Genomic DNA, 19,725 nt, shown 5'->3' with positions numbered 1-19,725 from the left:
GGTGGGGGGGGGGGGGGTGGAGAGCTAATTTTGCACGCAATGCATACTTGGGTCAGAAGTTTGTAGCTTTCAATATGCACTGAATCTCTGCCTGATTAGTGACATACTATTGTACGCCACTTGGGGAGCCTTTGTTCTGCATGCAATGCCTCATGAATTCTCTTCCGCAATTAAAACTGCATTGGAGATGAATAGCCGCAATAATAATCTACAAATAAGGACAATTTTAAACACGCCGTTGAGGGAGTGATTAAAAAGGCAATCTGTAGCATTTGAAAGGATGTCTCGTTTTGCTTCCTCAGGCTCTGCACTGTGCAAGGTAGTTGGTACCACTTGTCACACGATCTATAATGCATGTGAAGTTGTGCATTAGGTTACATTATTGGGCAGGATTGCCCACACACAGGATGCAATAATCAGGCACAAAAACTTTCCCGCTAATTATTGATCGACCAACATTGTTACCACACATTGTATTTATATAGCGCCTTTAACGTAGTAAAACGTCCCAAGACCCTTCACAGGAGTGCTGGAAGACAAAAAAAAATTTGACACCGAGCCGCATTAAGAAATTACGGCAGATGACAAAGAGGTCGGTTTTAAGGAGTGTCTTGAAGAAGCAAAGAGAGGTAGAGAGGCAGAGAGGTTTAGGGAGGGAGTTCCAGAGCTTGGGGCCCAGGCAACAGAAGGCACGGCCGCCAATAGCTGAGCGATTTATTATCAGGGCTGCTCAAGAGGGCAGAATTAGAGGAGCGCAGACTTCTAGGGGAGTTGTGAGGCTGAACATAAGAAATAGGAGTAGGAGTCGGACATTCGGCCCCTTGAGCCTGCTCCGCCATTCAATAAGATCATGGTTGATCTGATCTTGGCCTCAACTCCACTTCCCTGCCCGCTCCCCATAACCCTCGACTCCCTTATCGTTCAAAATACGCATTTCAGAGATAGGGAGAGGCGAGGGCCATGGAGGGATGTGTAAACAAGAATGAGAATTTTGAACTCGAGGCGTTGCTTAACCGGGAGCCAATGTAGGTCAGCGAGCACAGGGGTGATGGGTGAGCGGGGCTTGGTGCGAGTTGGGACACGGGTCATTCGGCCCATCGTGCCTGTGCCGGCTCCTCGCCCACAGCCCTGCAATTTCCACCCCCCCCCCCCGTGCACTGGTGGGGTGCAGCGAAAGGCGGGTCTGAGTGGAACACACTGCCCGCACAAAAAACAGACTCAGAGGGTAAATAAGGAAAGCTATACACAACAGAAGCAACTTACACGCCTCGTAACTCAAAGCCCTCCCTCCACCAGGGGAGAATAGGGACACCAAAAAACACGATCACACTTGTCATATTATAAATGACGGATGCCAGCACATTGTTAGGAAGGCGGTGGTCAGATCTTTCGGTTTATGTTATCTAAACCCACGACGTTAACGGAGACGACTGGTGCCAGGCCGGGTGAGTCGTTGCCCGTGAGCAGTTTCAGAGTTTTATTGGCTGTTTGGCAAATATTTGTTGCCATTACAAAGAAAATATTTCCCGAGAGAAAGGGGTGTGTGTGTGTGTGTGGGGGGGGGGGGGGGGTGGGGGGGGGGGGAAGAGATCGCCACTGACGATCAAAGCCACGTCAGGAAGAGAGAAACCTCCATTTTTATTAAATTTCTTCTCCTCTCCAATCACACGGAGCTTACAGAGCTTGACAGGGTAGATGCAGGGAGGATGTTTCCTCTTTCCTTTGGCTGGGGAGTCTAGTTCCAGGTGTCACAGTCTCAGGATAAGGGGTTGGACATTTAGGACGGAGATGAGGAGAAATTTCTTCACTCAGAGGGTGGTGAATCTTTGGAATTCTCTGCCCCAGAGGGTTGTGGAGGCTCAGTCTTTGAGTATATTCAAGGCTGAGATCGATAGATATTTGGACTCTCGGGGAATCTAGGGACATGGAGATCGGGCGGGAAAGTGGAGTTGAGGTCGAAGTTCAGCCACGATCCTATTGAATGGCGGAGCAGGCTCGAGGGGCCAAATGGCCGACTCCTGCTCCTATATCTTATGTTCTTGTGCTCCGAACAAATAAATCTCTGCAACCCTCCCCTCCATACATTAAACCAACCGGTGCTTTTATTATACATTATTAAACCAACCTTACTCCATAGATTTAGGCATGCATTATATTATTATACATTCATACTTAAACCTGCACAGATTTATGCGCAGATCTCTCCTGCACAGCCTCCACTCGTTAGTAACAGTCCCCCCCTATTTTAAATGATTATTTTATGGCACATACCTCACTATACAGTATAATCAGAGATTCCAATATAACCGATAAAACAGCTTAGCCCAGAACCACCCGCATTTATATAGCGTCTATAGACGTGCCAAGGCGCTTCACGGGAGTGTTATCAGTATTTGACAGCGAGCCACAGAAGGAGATATTAGGACAGGTTGGCCAAAGAGGAAGGTTTTAAGGAGCGTCTTAAAGGAGCAGAGAGAAGCGGAGAGGTTTAGGGAGGGAATTCCAGAGTTTGGGGCCCAGGCAGCTGAAGGCACGGCCGCCGATGGTGGGGCGATAGAAATCAGGTTTCATCTATATATAAAATATTCATAAATATAACGAGGCTGATACTCATATACCTTTGCCAGGTGAACTCGGCCTCACTGTTTCCCGTCACTCACGCCACAAAATAACAGTATTTACACCACATCCCAAACTTTTTAAAATACCCATCCCTGCAAATTATAACCTTATTTTTACAATTAAAACTGCACTAAGTTCACTAAATTTGCCAAAACAAATAAATACCAAGAAATAAAGACTGAAAACTGGAATACAAGATTCCAGAATGTGGTGAAACATAACACAAGTTTAAGCAATTGAATGAAGCACTGCAGTTGTGAATCAGTAATAAAGCTATTTTTAAAACTCCATGCAATTCATCCGAGGCGCTCCCTCGAAGGAGGATGACTTGCTTCCACGAGAGTTAACAGATGTTTCAACGAAGGACCTGATGTTCCAGTCCTGAACTCTAGTTGAGGGGGTGGAAGATGCCTGTGCGTGGATTTTTTTTTAACGTGTGGTGGCCGTTGCACACCAGCCACCACACGGGCTTGACAGAGCTAGGTCTTGGTCCAGTGACAAGGGTTAACCAGGACGACTGGAGACCAGCTCTACTGCACGGACCTAGTGCATGCACATATATCGCAGCGTGGGCTGGCTCGTGCGGCCCCTGGGCCCTCGCCTCTTCTGGCCCCGAACCTTCATCTGTCGCACCTCCGCCACAATCTCTCACCGCTCCTCCGCCATAAACATTCATCGCATCTCGCCACAAACACTCAGCGCTCATCCGCGCAATTATAACCACGATGGGTACCTTGTTTTAATAAGTGCAGTCCACCCATTAGCAGCACCTCCCAAACCCGCGACCTCTACCCCCTTGAAGGACAAAGGCAGCAGGCGCATGGGAACACCACCACCTCCAAGTCACACACACCAACCCGACGTGGACATATAACCAGGCCTTTACTTCATTGTCGCCGAGTCAAAACCCTGGAACTCCCTCCCGAACAGCACCTTCACCACACGAACTGCAGCGGTTCAAGGCGGCGGCTCACCACCACCTTCTCAAGGGGCAATTAGGGATGGGCGATAAATGCCGGCCTTGCCAGCAACGCCCACAGCCCAAGAATGCCAAATTCACAGCATACATCCATAGTCAAAGCCGTTTTAGATATTGCTGTGGTCATGCCTTCAATAATTCCACTAGCTGACAGGATCTAAAATCAATAATTATTGTTTATTAGTTTAAATTATATTCTATCACAGTGCAATTAGACAGCACTTTTTTGCATTGCTGCACAGTAGTTTTGCATTAACAGCAACACACAATGTGACTGCAGCCACATCACTGTCAATCCACTATTCATCGGTGAGACAGGCAGTAATCACACACGAGCTAAATGTCCCAAGGCACTTCACAGAGTCAGAGTCAGACAAACACTGGAAACTGAGCCAACGGAGGGAATATTGGAGGTGACAAAAATGATCAAACTAGCATTATTCTCATGACTTTCACCGGATGTCCCAAAGCGCTTTACAGCCAAGAAGTTTGTTGAAATGTAGTCACGGTTGTAATGTGGGAAACACGGCAGCCAAATGCGCACAGCAAGCTCCCACAAACAGCAATGAGATAATGACCAGATAATCTGCTCTAGGTGTCATTGGTTGAGGGATAAATATCAACCGGGACTCCCCTGGAAGAACTCCCCTGCTCTTCTTCGAATGGTGCCATGAGATCTTTTACATCCACCTGAGGTAGCAGATGAGGCCTCAGTTTAACGTCTCACCCGAAATACGGCACCTCCGACAGTGAGGCGCTCCCTCAGCACTGCCCTGCCGACAGCGCGGCGCTCCCTCAGCACTGCATTGGGATTGTCCGCCTAGATTAGGCAGGAGATTGTGCTGCCGAGCTTGTGATTCCCCGTATTAGCTTTCAGCCTTTCCCTTGCGTCCCACTTTGGGCCGTTGGGGGGGCGGGGGGCACGGCTCGACTCCGAGCATCTCCCCACAGGGTGGAGCGAAGCAAAGAATCAGAAAGACAGAATCAGCCCAGACTGGGCACACCTGCCCGAGGCTGACGGTGATGGGCAGAGGGCTCGGGTCTGTTCCCAGCGACAGGGAGCTCGCTGCAAAGACACCAAAAGAAATATGATCGGGTCGGAAAGACAGCTGTGTGAGGGCCAGTGTAAAGTGGTTCCGTGGATCTACCCCCGGAACAGGGCAATCAATTGCAAAACAATTCATTCACCCTGATTACTCATTCCAAAAGTTACACATTGCTCATTGATCCAGTTTAATAATTACACGGTGTAATTATATATTAAAATATTAAAAAGGTCCATGGGTCACTGTTAAGATATTCCTCAGAGCAGAGAAATCATAATTTGGTGAAATGCCACGATATATAAAATAATATAATATATATATAAATAAAATAAATATATATTAAAAATACATTTTGTGTGTGTATGTGTGTGTATATATATATAATATATATACACACACACACACACACACATACATACACAGGAAATTTATTTTATAAATGTACATTTTCCCCCCTTTTCCTTCCACCCCCGTTTCCTTTCAAACGCGTCTCATTCACTTTCCCAATAAATCTTTGAGGCAATCCTCCCAGGACTCCAGCAGGCCTCTTTGCAAGCTAATTTTTTTTCCCTCTGTCAGTACCATAAAATTAAACCAATTAATTTCAGTTTAAAGGCAAAGACGTGACCTTGTTTCAACCCTCTGAGCACCGCTCAGACACCACTCGGACACGCGCACTTTGCAATTTTTACTGTTTTGGGAAGATCCTATCGCCCGATGCGACGATACCCCGACTCCAAGGGTTAAGTTACGAGGAGAGGTTACACAAACTTTTATTCCGTGGATTTGATCGACGTTTTCAAGATGTTAAGGGGAGTAGATAGGGTAAGTGCAATGTATTCGCTTCATGGGTTCTTTGCTAAAGAATTCATAGCAACACATTGCTATTAAGAACTGTTATGTATGCAACCCTAGGTAACCTGTATCATACCGCCACCAGAGGGCTTACCTGTTGGAGTCCCAAGGGATGCTGGGATCCCTTGGGAGCATTGTATATAAGCAGGACTCCGATGCAATACCAACACTCTGGAGTTTGAATAAAGGAGCTAAGGTCACACTTACTCATGTCTACAGTACTCAGTTACATTACTTTATTAAGAACATAACAAGAACTAGTTGGTTTATTAGCAAAGTTTTAAACAATCACACTACACATTACCGGTTCATCCACCAAGCTCAGAACCATCTGCCTCATCGTGGATCCCCCGAACCCAACTGGCTGGGGTTTTATTGAGTCTTGTGAACATCACGTGACTGGCTATGCCACTCCCAGTGCAGCAGCTCTACAAACCAGTGAGCATACTCACAGTTGCGTACGTTGCAGGTCGATAGCGAGAGAAACGATTCCCGCTGGTTGGGGAGTCTAGGACTAGGGGCACAGTCTAAAATTTAGAGCCAGACCTTTCAGAAGTGGATTTAGGAAACACTTCTACACACAAAGGGTAGGGCAAGTTTGAGGAACTCTCTCCCGCAAACAGCAATTGATGCTAGGTCAATTGTTAATTTTAAATCGCAGATTGATAGCTTTGTTAACCAAAAGGTATTAAGGGATATGGGCCAAAGGCAGGTATATGGAGTTAGGTCACAGATCAGCCATGATCTCACTGAATGGCGAAACAAGCTCGAGGGGCTGAATATCCTACTCATGTTCCTATGCAACGGCATTGTGCAAAGGCACATGACCGTTTAAAAGGTCAAACTGCTGTGGCCATAAGCAGCAGAAGGGCTACATTCTGACCCTAACTCAGGCTAATTATCCATGACGAATTTCGCCCCCTCCCCACCCAAAGGTGCTGGGTTATGCTGAGATACGGTCTCTCGTTTCCAGAGACACACGGCCTTGCTGTCATGTCTGATGTAAGACAGTGACACTCCCTGCAAGCTCACGGAACACCACCTTATCTTTCCATTCAGCACATGACAACCTTCCGGCCAACACCGAACTCAGCCATTTCCAATCATAACCACCGCTTTCTCAGACAACTTCTCGGACACGAGGGGCTGGTTTTGGTTCTGCGGTTGCTCCTCTGGGTCCATCTTGTATTTCTTTATTGTCCCATTGCCACCTACTCTTGCCTTGCAGCGTCATCCCATTTGCCATTTAATCACTCCTGCCCCCTCCACCCTATTCACCCTTCCCCTTTGCTCCTTGCTCCATCCCCCTTTTCCAGACTCTCAACTTGCTTATTAACTTTTAAATCTCTTAACTTCTCTTAAATTCCTCTCCGACCCCTCTAGGCGATGGAAGTTGGTCCAGGAGATCACTCCAGTCTTGAATTCCCCGCAGTGCTTACCCGTTGCAAGAGGTGATCCCCCCCTACCGCCAGAAACAAATATGAGCTTGTTAATGGAGGATGAAGGATGGGCGCCCGGCCAGACCCCAGTGCACACCATCCATTGCACACGGGGCATCCTCAGCATCTGGCAATTCTGCACAGTGCAATTTGACAAGTAGATTCACACATTGGTGCTTTGACAATTAGCTGCATCGAGTATTGTTTTCTGAAATTGTGTGCGATAGTTAATCCAACATTAACACAACCCTTCAGCAAACCTCAACATTTCAGGAGATGGGGCTGCAGCACAACGTAATTAAGCTTAATTTATTGGTTAAGTTTGTTCTTACAGCTCTTTGAGTATCTGTCAGTATTGAGACAGCGATAATCTGTCTGTTGTACCTGTAACAATAAACACTGTGCAAAGTGGCTGTCACCTCCACACTCATTACTCCCGTTAATGAACATCACGGCAAAGCAGAAAGCACTATCTCTGCCTCAGTATCCCGGTCTCTCACTGGGCTACAAGTACCTTGCAGTTGACGCGAGGCAGATGAAACTTGAGAGGTTTCGTAAATTCTGTTTCTCCTTGTGAATTTTGAGCTGGTCAAAGTGAGGAATGGTAGGCCTGGGGCATGGAACAGCCTCTTCTTCGACAGCACCTGGTATCGTCAAACACAAAGCACTCCCACCTCAGTAACGTTGCAGGTCAACTGTGGCTCAGTGGGCAGCACCCTCGCCTCAGAGTCAGAAGGTTGTGGGTTCAAGTCCCACTCCAGGGACTTGAGCACAAAAATTTAGGCCGACACTCCCAGTGCAGTGCCAAGGGAGTGCTGCACTGTCGGAGGTGCCGTCTTTCAAATGAGACATTAAACCGAGGCCGCATCTGCTCTCTCCCAGGTGGGTGTAAACGATCCCATGGCACTATTTCGAGCAGGGGAGTTCTCCCCGGTATCCTGGACAATATTTACCCCACAATCAACATAAAGAAACAACAGATTAGCCGGTTATTATCACATTGTGGAAGCTTGCTGTGCGTAAATTGGCTGCCGCCTTTCGCACATTACAACAGTGATGACACTCCATAAAGCACTTCATTGGGTGTAAAGCGCTTTGGGATGTCCCGAGGATGTGAAAAGCACTATAGAAATGCAAGTCTTTCTTATTTGACCCACAGAATCAAGTCGGCTTTTGCTTGCTATCCTGTGTTTGGGGGAAGGTACGAAGGGCCAACGAAATAGCTGTAATGTTTCAGTCGGTCCAGCGAGGCCATGTGTGCTGCTTTCCTGCCTCGAGCCTCCACAGCGCCCGCCACCTCACGCAGCAGAACCACGACATGACGCAGTAAAGAAAGACTTGCATTAATATAGCACCTTTCACAAGAGATTAATGTGCAAAGTTAAAGTACATGGGATTGGGGTAGGGTGCAGACATGGATTGAGAACTGGTTGGCAGACAGGAAGCAAAGAGTAGGAGTAAATGGGTATTTTCAGAATGGCAGGCAGTGACTAGTGGGGTATAGCAAGGTTCTGTGCTGGGGCCCCAGCTGTTTACACTGTACATTAATGATTTAGACGAGGGGATTAAATGTAGCATCTCCAAATTTGCGGATGACACTAAGTTGGGTGGCAGTGTGAGTTGCGAGGAGGATGCTATGAGGCTGCAGAGTGACTTGGATATGTTAGGTGAGTGGGCAAATGCATGGCAGATGAAGTATAATGTGGATAAATGTGAGGTTATCCACTTTGGTGGTAAAAACAGAGAGATAGACTATTATCTGAATGGTGACAGATTAGGAAAAGGGGAGGTGCAACGAGACCTGGGTGTCATGGTACATCAGTCATTGAAGGTTGGCATGCAGGTACAGCAGGCGGTTAAGAAAGCAAATGGCATGTTGGCCTTCATAGCGAGGGGATTTGAGTACAGGGGCAGGGAGTTGTTACTATAGTTGTACAGGGTCTTGGTGAGGCCACACCTGGAGTATTTTGTACAGTTTTGGTCTCCTAACTTGAGGAAGGACATTCTTGCTATTCAGGGAGTGCAGCGAAGGTTCACCAGACTGATTCTCGGGATGGCGGGACTGACATATCAAGAAAGACTGGATCAACTGGGCTTGTATTCACTGGAGTTCAGAAGAATGAGAGGGGATCTCATAGAAATGTTTAAAATTCTGACGGGTTTAGACAGGTTAGATGCAGGAAGAATGTTCCCAATGTTGGGGAAGTCCAGAACCAGGGGTCACAGTCTAAGGATAAGGGCTAAGCCATTTAGGACCGAGATGAGGAGAAACTTCTTCACCCAGAGAGTGGTGAACCTGTGGAATTCTCTACCACAGAAAGTTGTTGAGGCCAATTCACTAAATATATTCAAAAAGGAGTTAGATGTAGTCCTTACCAGTAGGGGGATCAAGGGGTATGGCGAGAAAGCAGGAATGGGGTACTGAAGTTGCATGTTCAGCCATGAACTCATTGAATGACGGTGCAGGCTCGAAGGGCCGAATGGCCTACTCCTGCACCTATTTTCTATGTTTCTATATTTCTATATCGCACCTTTCATGACCACCGGATGTCCCAAAGGTACTTTTGAAGTGTAGTCACTGTTGTAAGGTGGGAAACGCCGCAGCCAATTTGCGCATAGCAAGCTCCCACAAACAGCAATGTGATAATGACCAGATAATCTTTTTGTTATGCTGATTGAGGGGTAAATATTGGCCAGGACACCGGGGAGAACTCCCCTGCTCTTCTTCGAAATAGTGTCATGGGATCTTTTACGTCCACCTGAGAGAGCAGACGGGACCTCGGTTCAATGTCTCATCTGAAAGGCGGCACCTCCAACAGTGCAGCACTCCCTCAGCACTGCCCCTCCGACAGTGCAGCACTCCCTCAGCACTGCCCCTCCGACAGTGCAGCACTCCCTCAGTACTGCACTGGCAGTGTCAGCCTAGATTTATGTGCTCTAGTCTCAGGAGTGGGACTCGAACCCACAACCTTCTGACTCAAGAGACGAGAGTGCTGCCCACTGAGCTACGGCTGACACATTAGGAGAAGTCACAGCGTGCCGTGTGTGCTAATTCTTGTATTAAAAACCATTTCCCTATGTTTAATTGACTTTGGCACCAAAGAATTTCTTTAACACAAAACCTCTTTATTTAAAAGCCCCAAGGGTGAACTGTGAGGGTAGTTTCTTAAAATTTAATTTGTAATTAAATGTCACATTTTGTAGATTAAGGTAATTATTTCTGAACTTTGTCATTACTTCAATTTTTTTTACACGATTAATTTTAGGTGATCATTTCAGATGTCACTACTTCCTGTATTCAATTTGCAAAAACGAGTAAATCCACCAATGAGAAGAGATGGGGCTGAGGAGTCCAAGCCAAGCAAGGGGGTCGGGGGTCACGAATTAGAAGGGGTGGCTATTAGAATACTTCAAATATGAGTTTTACATTTCGCACCATTCCAGTGACCTTGAGCAACAGCAGAATACACCCTCACCAAGTTGAAAACCTGCGCTCTCACACACTTACCCCAACTCCTTTACCTCAGAATTGTAGCATCTTTGTTAGATTTTTGGGTGGGGGTGTTAAGAGTTTACGGAACCGAGGCAGGTGGATGGGGTAAAGATACAGATCAGCCACGATCTCATTGCCTGGTGGAACAGGCTTGAGGGGCTGAATGGCCTCCTCCTGTAACTACCTAAATGCACGCAGCATTTGAAATAAAGTAAATGAGTTGACGGCACAAATCATTACAAATGGGTATGATTTGGTGGCCATTACAGAAACATGGTTGCAGGGTGGCCAAGACTGGGAATTAAACATACAGGGGTATCTGACGATTCGGAAAGATAGACAAGAAGGGAAAGGAGGTGGGGTAGCTCTGTTAATAAAGGATGATATCAGGGCAGTTGTGAGAGACGATATTGGCTCTAATGAACAAAATATTGAATCATTGTGGGTGGAGATTAAAGATAGTAAGGGGGAAAAGTCACTGGTGGGCGTAGTTTATAGGCCCCCAAATAATAACTTCACGGTGGGGCGGGCAATAATCAAGGGAATAATGGAGGCATGTGAAAAAGGAACGGCAGTAGTCATGGGGGATTTTAACCTACATATCGATTGGTCAACTCAAATCGCACGGGGTAGCCTGGAGGAGGAATTCATAGAATGCATACGGGATTGTTTCTTAGAACAGTATGTTACAGAACCTACAAGGGAGCAAGCTATCTTAGATCTGGTCCTGTGTAATGAGACAGGAAAAATAAACGATCTCCTAGTAAAAGATCCTCTTGGAATGAGTGATCACAGTATGGTTGAATTTGTAATATAGATTGAGGGTGAGGAAGTTGTGTCAGAAACGAGCGTACTATGCTTAAAAAAGGGGACTACAGTGGGATGAGGGCAGAGTTGGCTAAAGTAGACTGGAAACACAGACTAAACGGTGGCACAATTGAGGAACAGTGGAGGACTTTTAAGGAGCTCTTTCATAGGGCGCAACAAAAATATATTCCAGTGAAAAAGAAGGGTGGTAAGAGAAGGGATAACCAGCCGTGGATAACCAAGGAAATAAAGGAGTGCATCAAATCAAAGACCAATGCGTATAAGGTGGTCAAGGTTAGTGGGAAACTAGAAGATTGGGAAAATTTTAAACAACAGCAAAGAATGACTAAAAAAGCAATAAAGAAAGGAAAGATAGATTACGAAGGTAAACTTGCGCAAAACACAAAAAGATAGTAAAAGCTTTTACAGATATATAAAATGGAAAAGAGTGACTAAAGTAAATGTTGGTCCTTTAGAAGATGAGAAGGGGGATTTAATAATGGGAAATGTGGAAATGGCTGAGACTTTAAACAATTATTTTGCTTCGGTCTTCACAAAAACCATGCCAAAAATTGCTGGTCACAGGAATGTGGGAAGGGAGGACATTGAGACAATCACTATCACTAGGGGGGTAATGCTGGACAGGCTAATGGGACTCAAGGTAGACACGTCCCCTGGTCCTGATGAAATGCATCCCAGGGTATTAAAAGAGATGGCGGAAATTATAGCAGATGCATTCGTTATAATCTACCAAAATTCTCTGGACTCTGGAGAGGTACCTGCGGATTGGAAAGCAGCTAATGTAACGCCTCTGTTTAAAAAAGGGGGCAGACAAAAGGCAGGTAACTATAGGCCGGTTAGTTTAACATCTGTAGTGGGGAAAATGCTTGAAACTATCATTGAGGAAGAAATAGCGGGACATCTAGATAGGAATAGTGCAATCAAGCAGACGCAGCATGGATTCATGAAGGGGAAATCATGTTTAACTAATTTACTGGAATTCTTTGAGGATATAACGAACATGGTGGATAGAGGTGTACCGATGGATGTGGTGTATTTAGATTTCCAAAAGGCATTCGATAAGGTGCCACACAAAAGGTTACTACAGAAGATAGAGGTACGCGGAGTCAGAGGAAATGTATTAGCATGGATAGAGAATTGGCTGGCGAACAGAAAGCAGAGAGTCGGGATAAATGGGTCCTTTTTGGGTTGGAAATCGGTGGTTAGTGGTGTGCCACAGGGATCGGTGCTGGGACCACAACTGTTTACAATATACATAGATGACCTGGAAGAGGGGACAGAGTGTAGTGTAACAAAATTTGAAGATGACACAAAGATTAGTGGGAAAGCGGGTTGTGTAGAGGACACAGAGAGGCTGCTAAGAGATTTAGATAATTTAAGCGAATGGGCTAAGGTTTGGCAGATGGAATACAATGTCGGAAAGTGTGAGGTCATCCACCTTGGGAAAAAAAACAGTAAAAGGGAATATTATTTGAATGGGGAGAAATTACAACATGCTGCGGTGCAGAGGGACCTGGGGGTCCTTGTGCATGAATCCCAAAAAGTTAGTTTGCAGGTGCAGCAGGTAATCAGGAAGGCAAATGGAATGTTGGCCTTCATTGCGAGAGGGATGGAGTACAAAAGCAGGGAGGTCCTACTGCAACTGTACAGGGTATTGGTGAGGCCGCACCTGGAGTACTGCGTGCAGTTTTGGTCACCTTACTTAAGGAAGGGTATACTGGCTTTGGAGGGGGTACAGAGACAATTCACGAGGCTGATTCCGGAGATGAGGGGATTACCTTATGATGATAGATTGAGTAGACTGGGTCTTTACTTGTTGGAGTTCAGAAGGATGAGGGGTGATCTTATGGAAACATTTAAAATCATGAAAAGATAGAGGAGAGGTTGTTTCCATTGGTGGGGGAGACTAGAACTAGGGGGCACAGCCTCAAAATATGGGGGAGCCAATTTAAAACCGGGTTGAGAAGGAATTTCTTCTCCCAGAGGGTTGTGAATCTGTGGAATTCTCTGCCCAAGGAAGCAGTTGAGGCTAGCTCATTGAATGTATTCAAGTTACAGATAGATAGATTTTTAACCAATAATGGAATTAAGGGTTACGGGGAGCGGGTGGGTAAGTGGAGCTGAGTCCACGGCCAGATCAACCATGATCTTATTGAATGGCGGAACAGGCTCGAGGGGCTGAATGGCCTCCTCCTGTAACTATCTCTTAAGTTCTTCTGTTCTCAGTACTGCCCCCATCATCATAGGCAGTCTCTCGAACAAGGATGACTTGCTTCCACACAGATGTTTCAATGAAGGACCCGATGTTCCAGTCCTGAACTCCAGGGGTGGAAGATGCCTGTACGTGGATTTTTTTTAACATGTGGTGACCGTTGCACATCAGCCACCACACGGGCTCAACAGAGCTAGGTCTTGGTCCAGTGGCAAGGGTTGAACCAGGACGACTGGAGACCTGCTCTGCTGCACGGACCCAGTGCGCGCACACAACGCAGTGTGGGCTGGCCCTTGCTGCCCCTGGGCCCTCAGCTCTTCTAGGCCCCGTACCCTCATTCACCGCACCTCCAACACGATCTCCCGCCGCTCCTCCGCTACAAACATTCGCCGCACCTCCGCCACAATCTCGTGCCACCACTATCTTGATAGCCTTGCTTAGAGAGGTCACATGGAAGACTTTGCAAATGCAATATTGATGCTGTTAAAAGGGGCTTTGCTCCATATTTGGTGTTTCCATAACTTTGAAAAGTCTCCTCCCTCTTGGGTCTTTCCTCGCCAGACAATATCCCTGGACTAGAGCATGGGCATTATCGGTCACGATTACCTGAAGTAGTCCCTTGGTCCAGGCTGAGTGTCACCGGTCCCAGCCCTAGACATTCCCTCCATACGAGTAAGACCTCCAACACTCCTCACTACACCACTGCAGCGGCAGCCATACTCCCTACAGTGACATGGAGAGACTGGAGAAAGCTCTCCTGAGGAGCAGAGAAGGTTAAGGGGAGATTTAATAGAGGTGTTCAATATCATCATGAAGGGGTTTTGATAGAGGACATAGGGAGAAATGGTTTCCTCTGGCAGGAGGTTGGGTAACCAGAGGACACAAATTTAAGATAATTGGCAAAAAAAGCCAGAGGGGGAGGATAAGGAGATTGTTTTTTTTTTAATGCTGTGATCGGGAACGCGCTGCCTGAAAGGGCGGTGGAAAGAAATTCAATGGTAACTTTCAAAAGGGAATTGGATAAATACTTGAACAGGACAAAATGACAGGGCTGTGGGGAAAGAGTTGGAACGGGACTAAATGAACAGGTCTTGAGCCAGCACAGGTACGATGGGCTGAATGGCCTTTTTCTGTGCTGTATTATTCTATGATGCTACACAAAGGATCGTACTCCAGAGCAAGTCACGTTGTGCAGGTTGAATCTCTCTGGTCCGGAAACCTCTGTGGTTCGGCACGTGTTTGCGGAACTGCCGCTTTGCGTGGGCGGCGTCCCAGTTTCCCGCGCTTCGGCAAAGTTTGTTCACATCTGGCCAGCAGTCCTGCCTCTTGGTGTTGTGTGTTATTATTTAGCTCTAATTTACCCCTAAATGAGATGTAGAGCGGTGAGCAGCACTCTACAGGCACCAGTAAGCCGAGGCTAGGCATATGTGTATGTAGGGTGTATCGGTACAGTCATATACTGACCTCCCGTGGTTTGGGGAATCCTCTGGTTCGGCACCGGTCAGGTCCTGAGGGTGCCGGACCACCGAGGTCCAATCTGTATCTCCATTGCGCCCACCCCGGCCTGCAGAGCGCACGAGTGGTGCCTTTGCCGAGATTTCACGCGCGAGAGAGAGCGCACAAGAGAGTGAGCGCGAGAGACATACACACACACACATGTATGTCGCTGTCCTGAACATTGCACATAAGAGAAATATTCATTCTACTGCATTATTTCTGAGATCACTGCAGCAACTCGCCAAGGCTTCTTTGGCAGCACCTCCCAACCCTGCGACCTCCACCGCCTAGAAGGACAAGGGCTGCAGGCGCGTGGGAACACCTCCACGTTCCCCTCCAAGTCACACACCATCCTGACTTTGAAATATATCGGCCGTTCCTTCATCATCGCTGGGTCACAATCCTGGAACTCCCTCCCTAACAGCACTGTGGGAGCACCTTCACCACACGGACGGCAGCGGTTCAAGGCGGCGGCTCACCACCACCTTCTCAAGGGGCAATTAGGGATGGACAATAAATGCCGGCCTTGCCAGCGACGCCCACATCCCAGGAACGAATAAAAAAAACTCCCAACACATTTTTTTTTAAAACCGAGAGCAAACAGTTCAGTTATTTGAGACCAGAGAACGAAGCCCAGTGTAAGGAATGTGATACGACGCAGCTATGCAGAACATCTGCCGATTATTTCATTCCCCACCCTGCAAAGCAATGCAGCTCCGACGATCCCACTGCTTGATCCCAGCCGCCTTCTCCTGCCTCCAAGAGATGGCATGGCCACAGCTCTCCTGGGCCCCACTGGAGGAAACGCCAGAGCTCCGGCTATCTCTCTGCACCCCTCCCCACCCCTGCACAGAGATAAATATCCCTTAACCCCGCTGCTGACAGCCAGCTTCTTATCAGGCTCCTGGCAGATCAGCATCAAACGGCACAAGAGGTCACGACTACAGAGCCAGACTCGCATACTGATGTGGTTCGACATACCTTCATCCTGGTTATCGGAGGCCACTGATACACTGTCGGAGAGCCCTGATGTAACATGGCTCAGACTCTGGTTATCATCAGAGCTGTCGTCGTGTCTTGATCCTGAGTCACCAGATTCTCCTGTCCAAAAGAAAGAGAGGGGAACAATTAACTAAACCTTACACTGAACTAGTCAAATAATGGCACAATAAATCTCATCGTCTCAACAACTGGAGTTTTCAAACCCGATTTTCGCTAACAATTGCAGAGTCAGGGAGTTATTCTTAGTAACATTAACTGATCATGGAAGGGCAATGTGGTTTTATTAAAAAATGTTAAAAATTGAACAGCTACAAAGAATTTGAATAGTCTCAAACAAGTGCATGTGTCCCGTTTGTCACAGACTATCTTTAATTACAGAATGAGTGGTGGAGATTGAAACGGTAATGAGTTGTAAAGGCTGAATTAAAATGCACAGTTGCTGCAGTAACACTGGTTAAAGAGCCAACATTAATTCAGCTCCCCCGCACTTTAGCCTGTGCTGGCCTCTGCAATATAATTCACATTCACAGATTTAAACAAATTTTAGTTTAAATGCCAACATGAAATGGTAGCCCCAATTTCAAAAGGATGATCTTTCAAACGCACCGCTGGCTCAGAAGGCTCAGAGTTCAAGGCTCACTAGGGCTTGAGCACAAAGATTGGGCTAGATATCCCAGGGCAGTACCAAGAGAGTCAACATCTTTCAAATAAGACATTACATCAAGGCCCCCATCTGCCAGTTATTCCCGGTGTCTTGCCCTATATTCTTCACACAACCAACACCACCAAAGACAGATTTAAATGGTCAATGAAACTCTTTTTCTGCTTGTGGAATCTTGCTGTGCAGAATTGACTGGTCACGTTTGTCTGAATGACGATGGTCACTGCATCACAGGAATAACTTGATTGGCTGTGAAGGGCTCTGGGATGTTCTGAGGATGTGCAAGGCGCTATATAAATTCCAATTCTTTCTTCAGCAAACTTGTCAATGATTTACTTATCCCATCAACTGCTTAAAGTTATCACAGCTTGTCAATCTCAAGTGGGCAGCCCGTGCCAGTGTGACCCCCTGTAAATCTACATCAATGCACACTTGCCCTCGCCCACCTGCCCCCCCCACCCCTCCCATGTACAGCAACAACTTGCATTTATATAGCGCTTTTAATGTAGTAAAATGTCCCAAGGCGCATCACAGGAGTGTTTTCAGACAAAACTTTACACCGAGCCGCTTAAGGAGATGTTAGGGCAGATGACAAAAAGCTTGGTCAAAGAGGTATGTTTGAAGGAGCGTCTTAAATGGAAAAAGAGAGAGGTAGAGAGGCGGAGAGGTTTAAGGAGGGAATTCCAGAGCTTGGGGCCCAGGCAGCCGAAGGCACGGTTGAAGTTGAAGGTGGAGCAATGGAAATCGAGAATGTGCAAGAGGGCAGATTTGGAGGAGCGCAGAGATCTTGTGGGGCTAGAGGAGATGACAGAGATTAGGGAGGCGCGAGACCAAGGAGGGATTTGAAAACAAGGATGAGAATTTTAAAATTCAGGGCATTGTCGGGCCGGGAGCCGATGTGGGTCAGCGAGCACAGGGGGTGATGGGTGAACGGGACTCGGTGCGAGCGAGGATACAATCAAAGAACACCACTAAAAAATGTCTGGGAGCCACCAAATCCTGCCTTGACCAGAAACCCATGCCACAGTTGCAAGCACTGTTGTGTCCGGAGGACGTGGGTTCAAACCCCAGACCAGCACACAATGTAGGCTGATACGAACACACTGCACATAGAAACATAGAAAATAGGTGCAGGAGTAGGCCATTTGGCCCTTCGAGCCTGCACCACCATTCAATATGATCATGGCTGATCATGCAACTTCAGTACCCCATTGTTGCTTTCTCTCCATACCCCCTGATCCCTTTAGCCGTAAAGGCCACATCTAACTCACTTTTGAATATATCTAACGAACTGGCCTCAACAACTTTCTGTCGCAGAGAATTCCACAGGTTCACAATTCTCTGAGTGAAGAAGTTTCTCCTCATCTCGGTCCTAAATGGCTTACCCCTTATCCTGTGACTCCTGGTTTAGGACTTCCCCAACATCAGGAACATTCTTCCTGCATCTAACATGTCCAATCCCATCAGAATTTTACATGTTTCTATGAGATCCCCTCTCATTCTTCGAAATTCCAGTGAATATAAGCCTAGTCAATCCAGTCTTTCTTCATGCATCAGTCCTGCCATCCCCGGAATCAGTCTGGTGAACCTTCGCTGAGGGAGTCACATTGCTGGAGGTGCTATCAATCGGTGAGAAAACAAACTAAGGTGCCCACGTCTGCCAGTTCAAGCAGCAAGAAAGATCCTGTGGTGAAGAACTGGGTGCTCCCCGGGTGACCTGGCCAACGTTCCTCCCTCCAACCAACACCACCAAGAGATTAACTCATGATCCACGCTGTAAACTTCACCTGATCCAAAACACTGCCTGTATCCGAACTCGCCCGCAAGCAGGGGCAGGGAGGGGTGCGGGGCAGAGGGTTGGGGCTTGTGGATATGGTGGGCTCCTGAAATACCATGGAATTCTGCTGCTGTAACCTTTCCCGGGGGCAGGAAGCCCTGCATTAACCGCCCCCGCTCCCGGCAAAGTTACAGTGATGCAACCACAGAAACCCCAGGGAAGTTCTGGGCCCACCGGGACAGTGTGCTGGGAGCCCTGACAGAGTCCTTCAGTGGGCAGCACTCTCGCCTCCGAGTCAGATGGTTGTGGGTTCAAGTCCCACTCCAGGGACTTGCACATAAATCTAGGCTGACACTCCCAGTGCAGTGCTGAGGGAGTGGCGCACTGTCGGAGGGGCAGCGCTGAGAGAGTGGCGCACTGTCGGAGGGGCAGCCCTGAGGGAGCGGCGCACTGTCGGAGGTGCCATCTTTCGGATGAGACATTAAACCGAGGCCCCTTGTCCTCTCTCAGGCGGGCACAAGATTCCACGGCACGATTTTGAAGAAAAACAGAAAGATTCTCTCCAGTGTCCTGGCCAATATTGCTTCAATTCTGTGGGTTGTGGGTTCAAGACCCACTCCAGAGACTTGAGCACATAAATCTAAGTCGGCACTCCCAGTGCGGTGCTGAGGGAGTGCTGCATTATCACATTGCCGTTTGAAGGCGCTTGCTGGGCACAAATTGGCTGCTGCGTTTCCCACATTGCAACAGTGACTGCACTCCAAAAGTACTTCATTGACTGTAAAGCGTTTTGGGACGTCCAGTGGTCGTGAAAGGCGCTATATGAATGCAAGTTTATTTTTTCTGACAGAAATGAGTTTGCACCGTCCCAACCCAGGCTCTGGGGGCTTTGGATGATCCACAGCGCTAAACAAGCCCTGATTTTGCACTATGTTGGGCAATCTCACTCAGAAAGGCCGTGGGATGGACTGGGCAATACCTGACTAATACTGCAGGGGGCACTCAACTGAGGCTGGCGTTTGGACATATTGTTGGAACAACTGGAGATGGAGCTTTACACAGGAACAAGTGAATCTTGTTTATCGAGTTCCACTTCTACCATCCTGGTCGTCCTATGATACAACGATAATGGAGTTGTTGACCAATCACAGCAATTACTCTATCAATGATATAATGTATTTAGAAACATATAAAATAGCTGCAAGAGTAGGCCATTCGGCCCTTCGAGCCTGCACCGCCATTCAATGAGTTCATGGCTGAACATGCAACTTCAGTACCCCATTCCTGCTTTCTCGCCATACCCCTTGATCCCCC

The 19,725-nt window shown here is 47.3% G+C and overlaps 1 protein-coding gene across 2 annotated transcripts in view; it reads right to left on the bottom strand.

Moving 5' to 3' along the window:
* skap1 (src kinase associated phosphoprotein 1) overlaps positions 1–19,725 on the bottom strand; it is a 641,866-nt gene that overhangs the window by 483,731 nt on the left and 138,410 nt on the right. For both annotated transcript variants that reach the window (XM_070864573.1, XM_070864574.1), the window contains exon 5: positions 15,953–16,072. In XM_070864573.1, coding sequence (XP_070720674.1) covers positions 15,953–16,072 — 120 coding nt within the window. The remainder of the gene's footprint in view (positions 1–15,952; positions 16,073–19,725) is intronic.

The sequence above is a fragment of the Pristiophorus japonicus genome, chromosome 21 (assembly GCF_044704955.1).
Source record: "Pristiophorus japonicus isolate sPriJap1 chromosome 21, sPriJap1.hap1, whole genome shotgun sequence".
Taxonomy (NCBI): domain Eukaryota; kingdom Metazoa; phylum Chordata; class Chondrichthyes; family Pristiophoridae; genus Pristiophorus; species Pristiophorus japonicus.
Note: the sequence above shows the minus strand (reverse complement) of the source record. Positions and strands in the feature narration are given on the sequence as shown.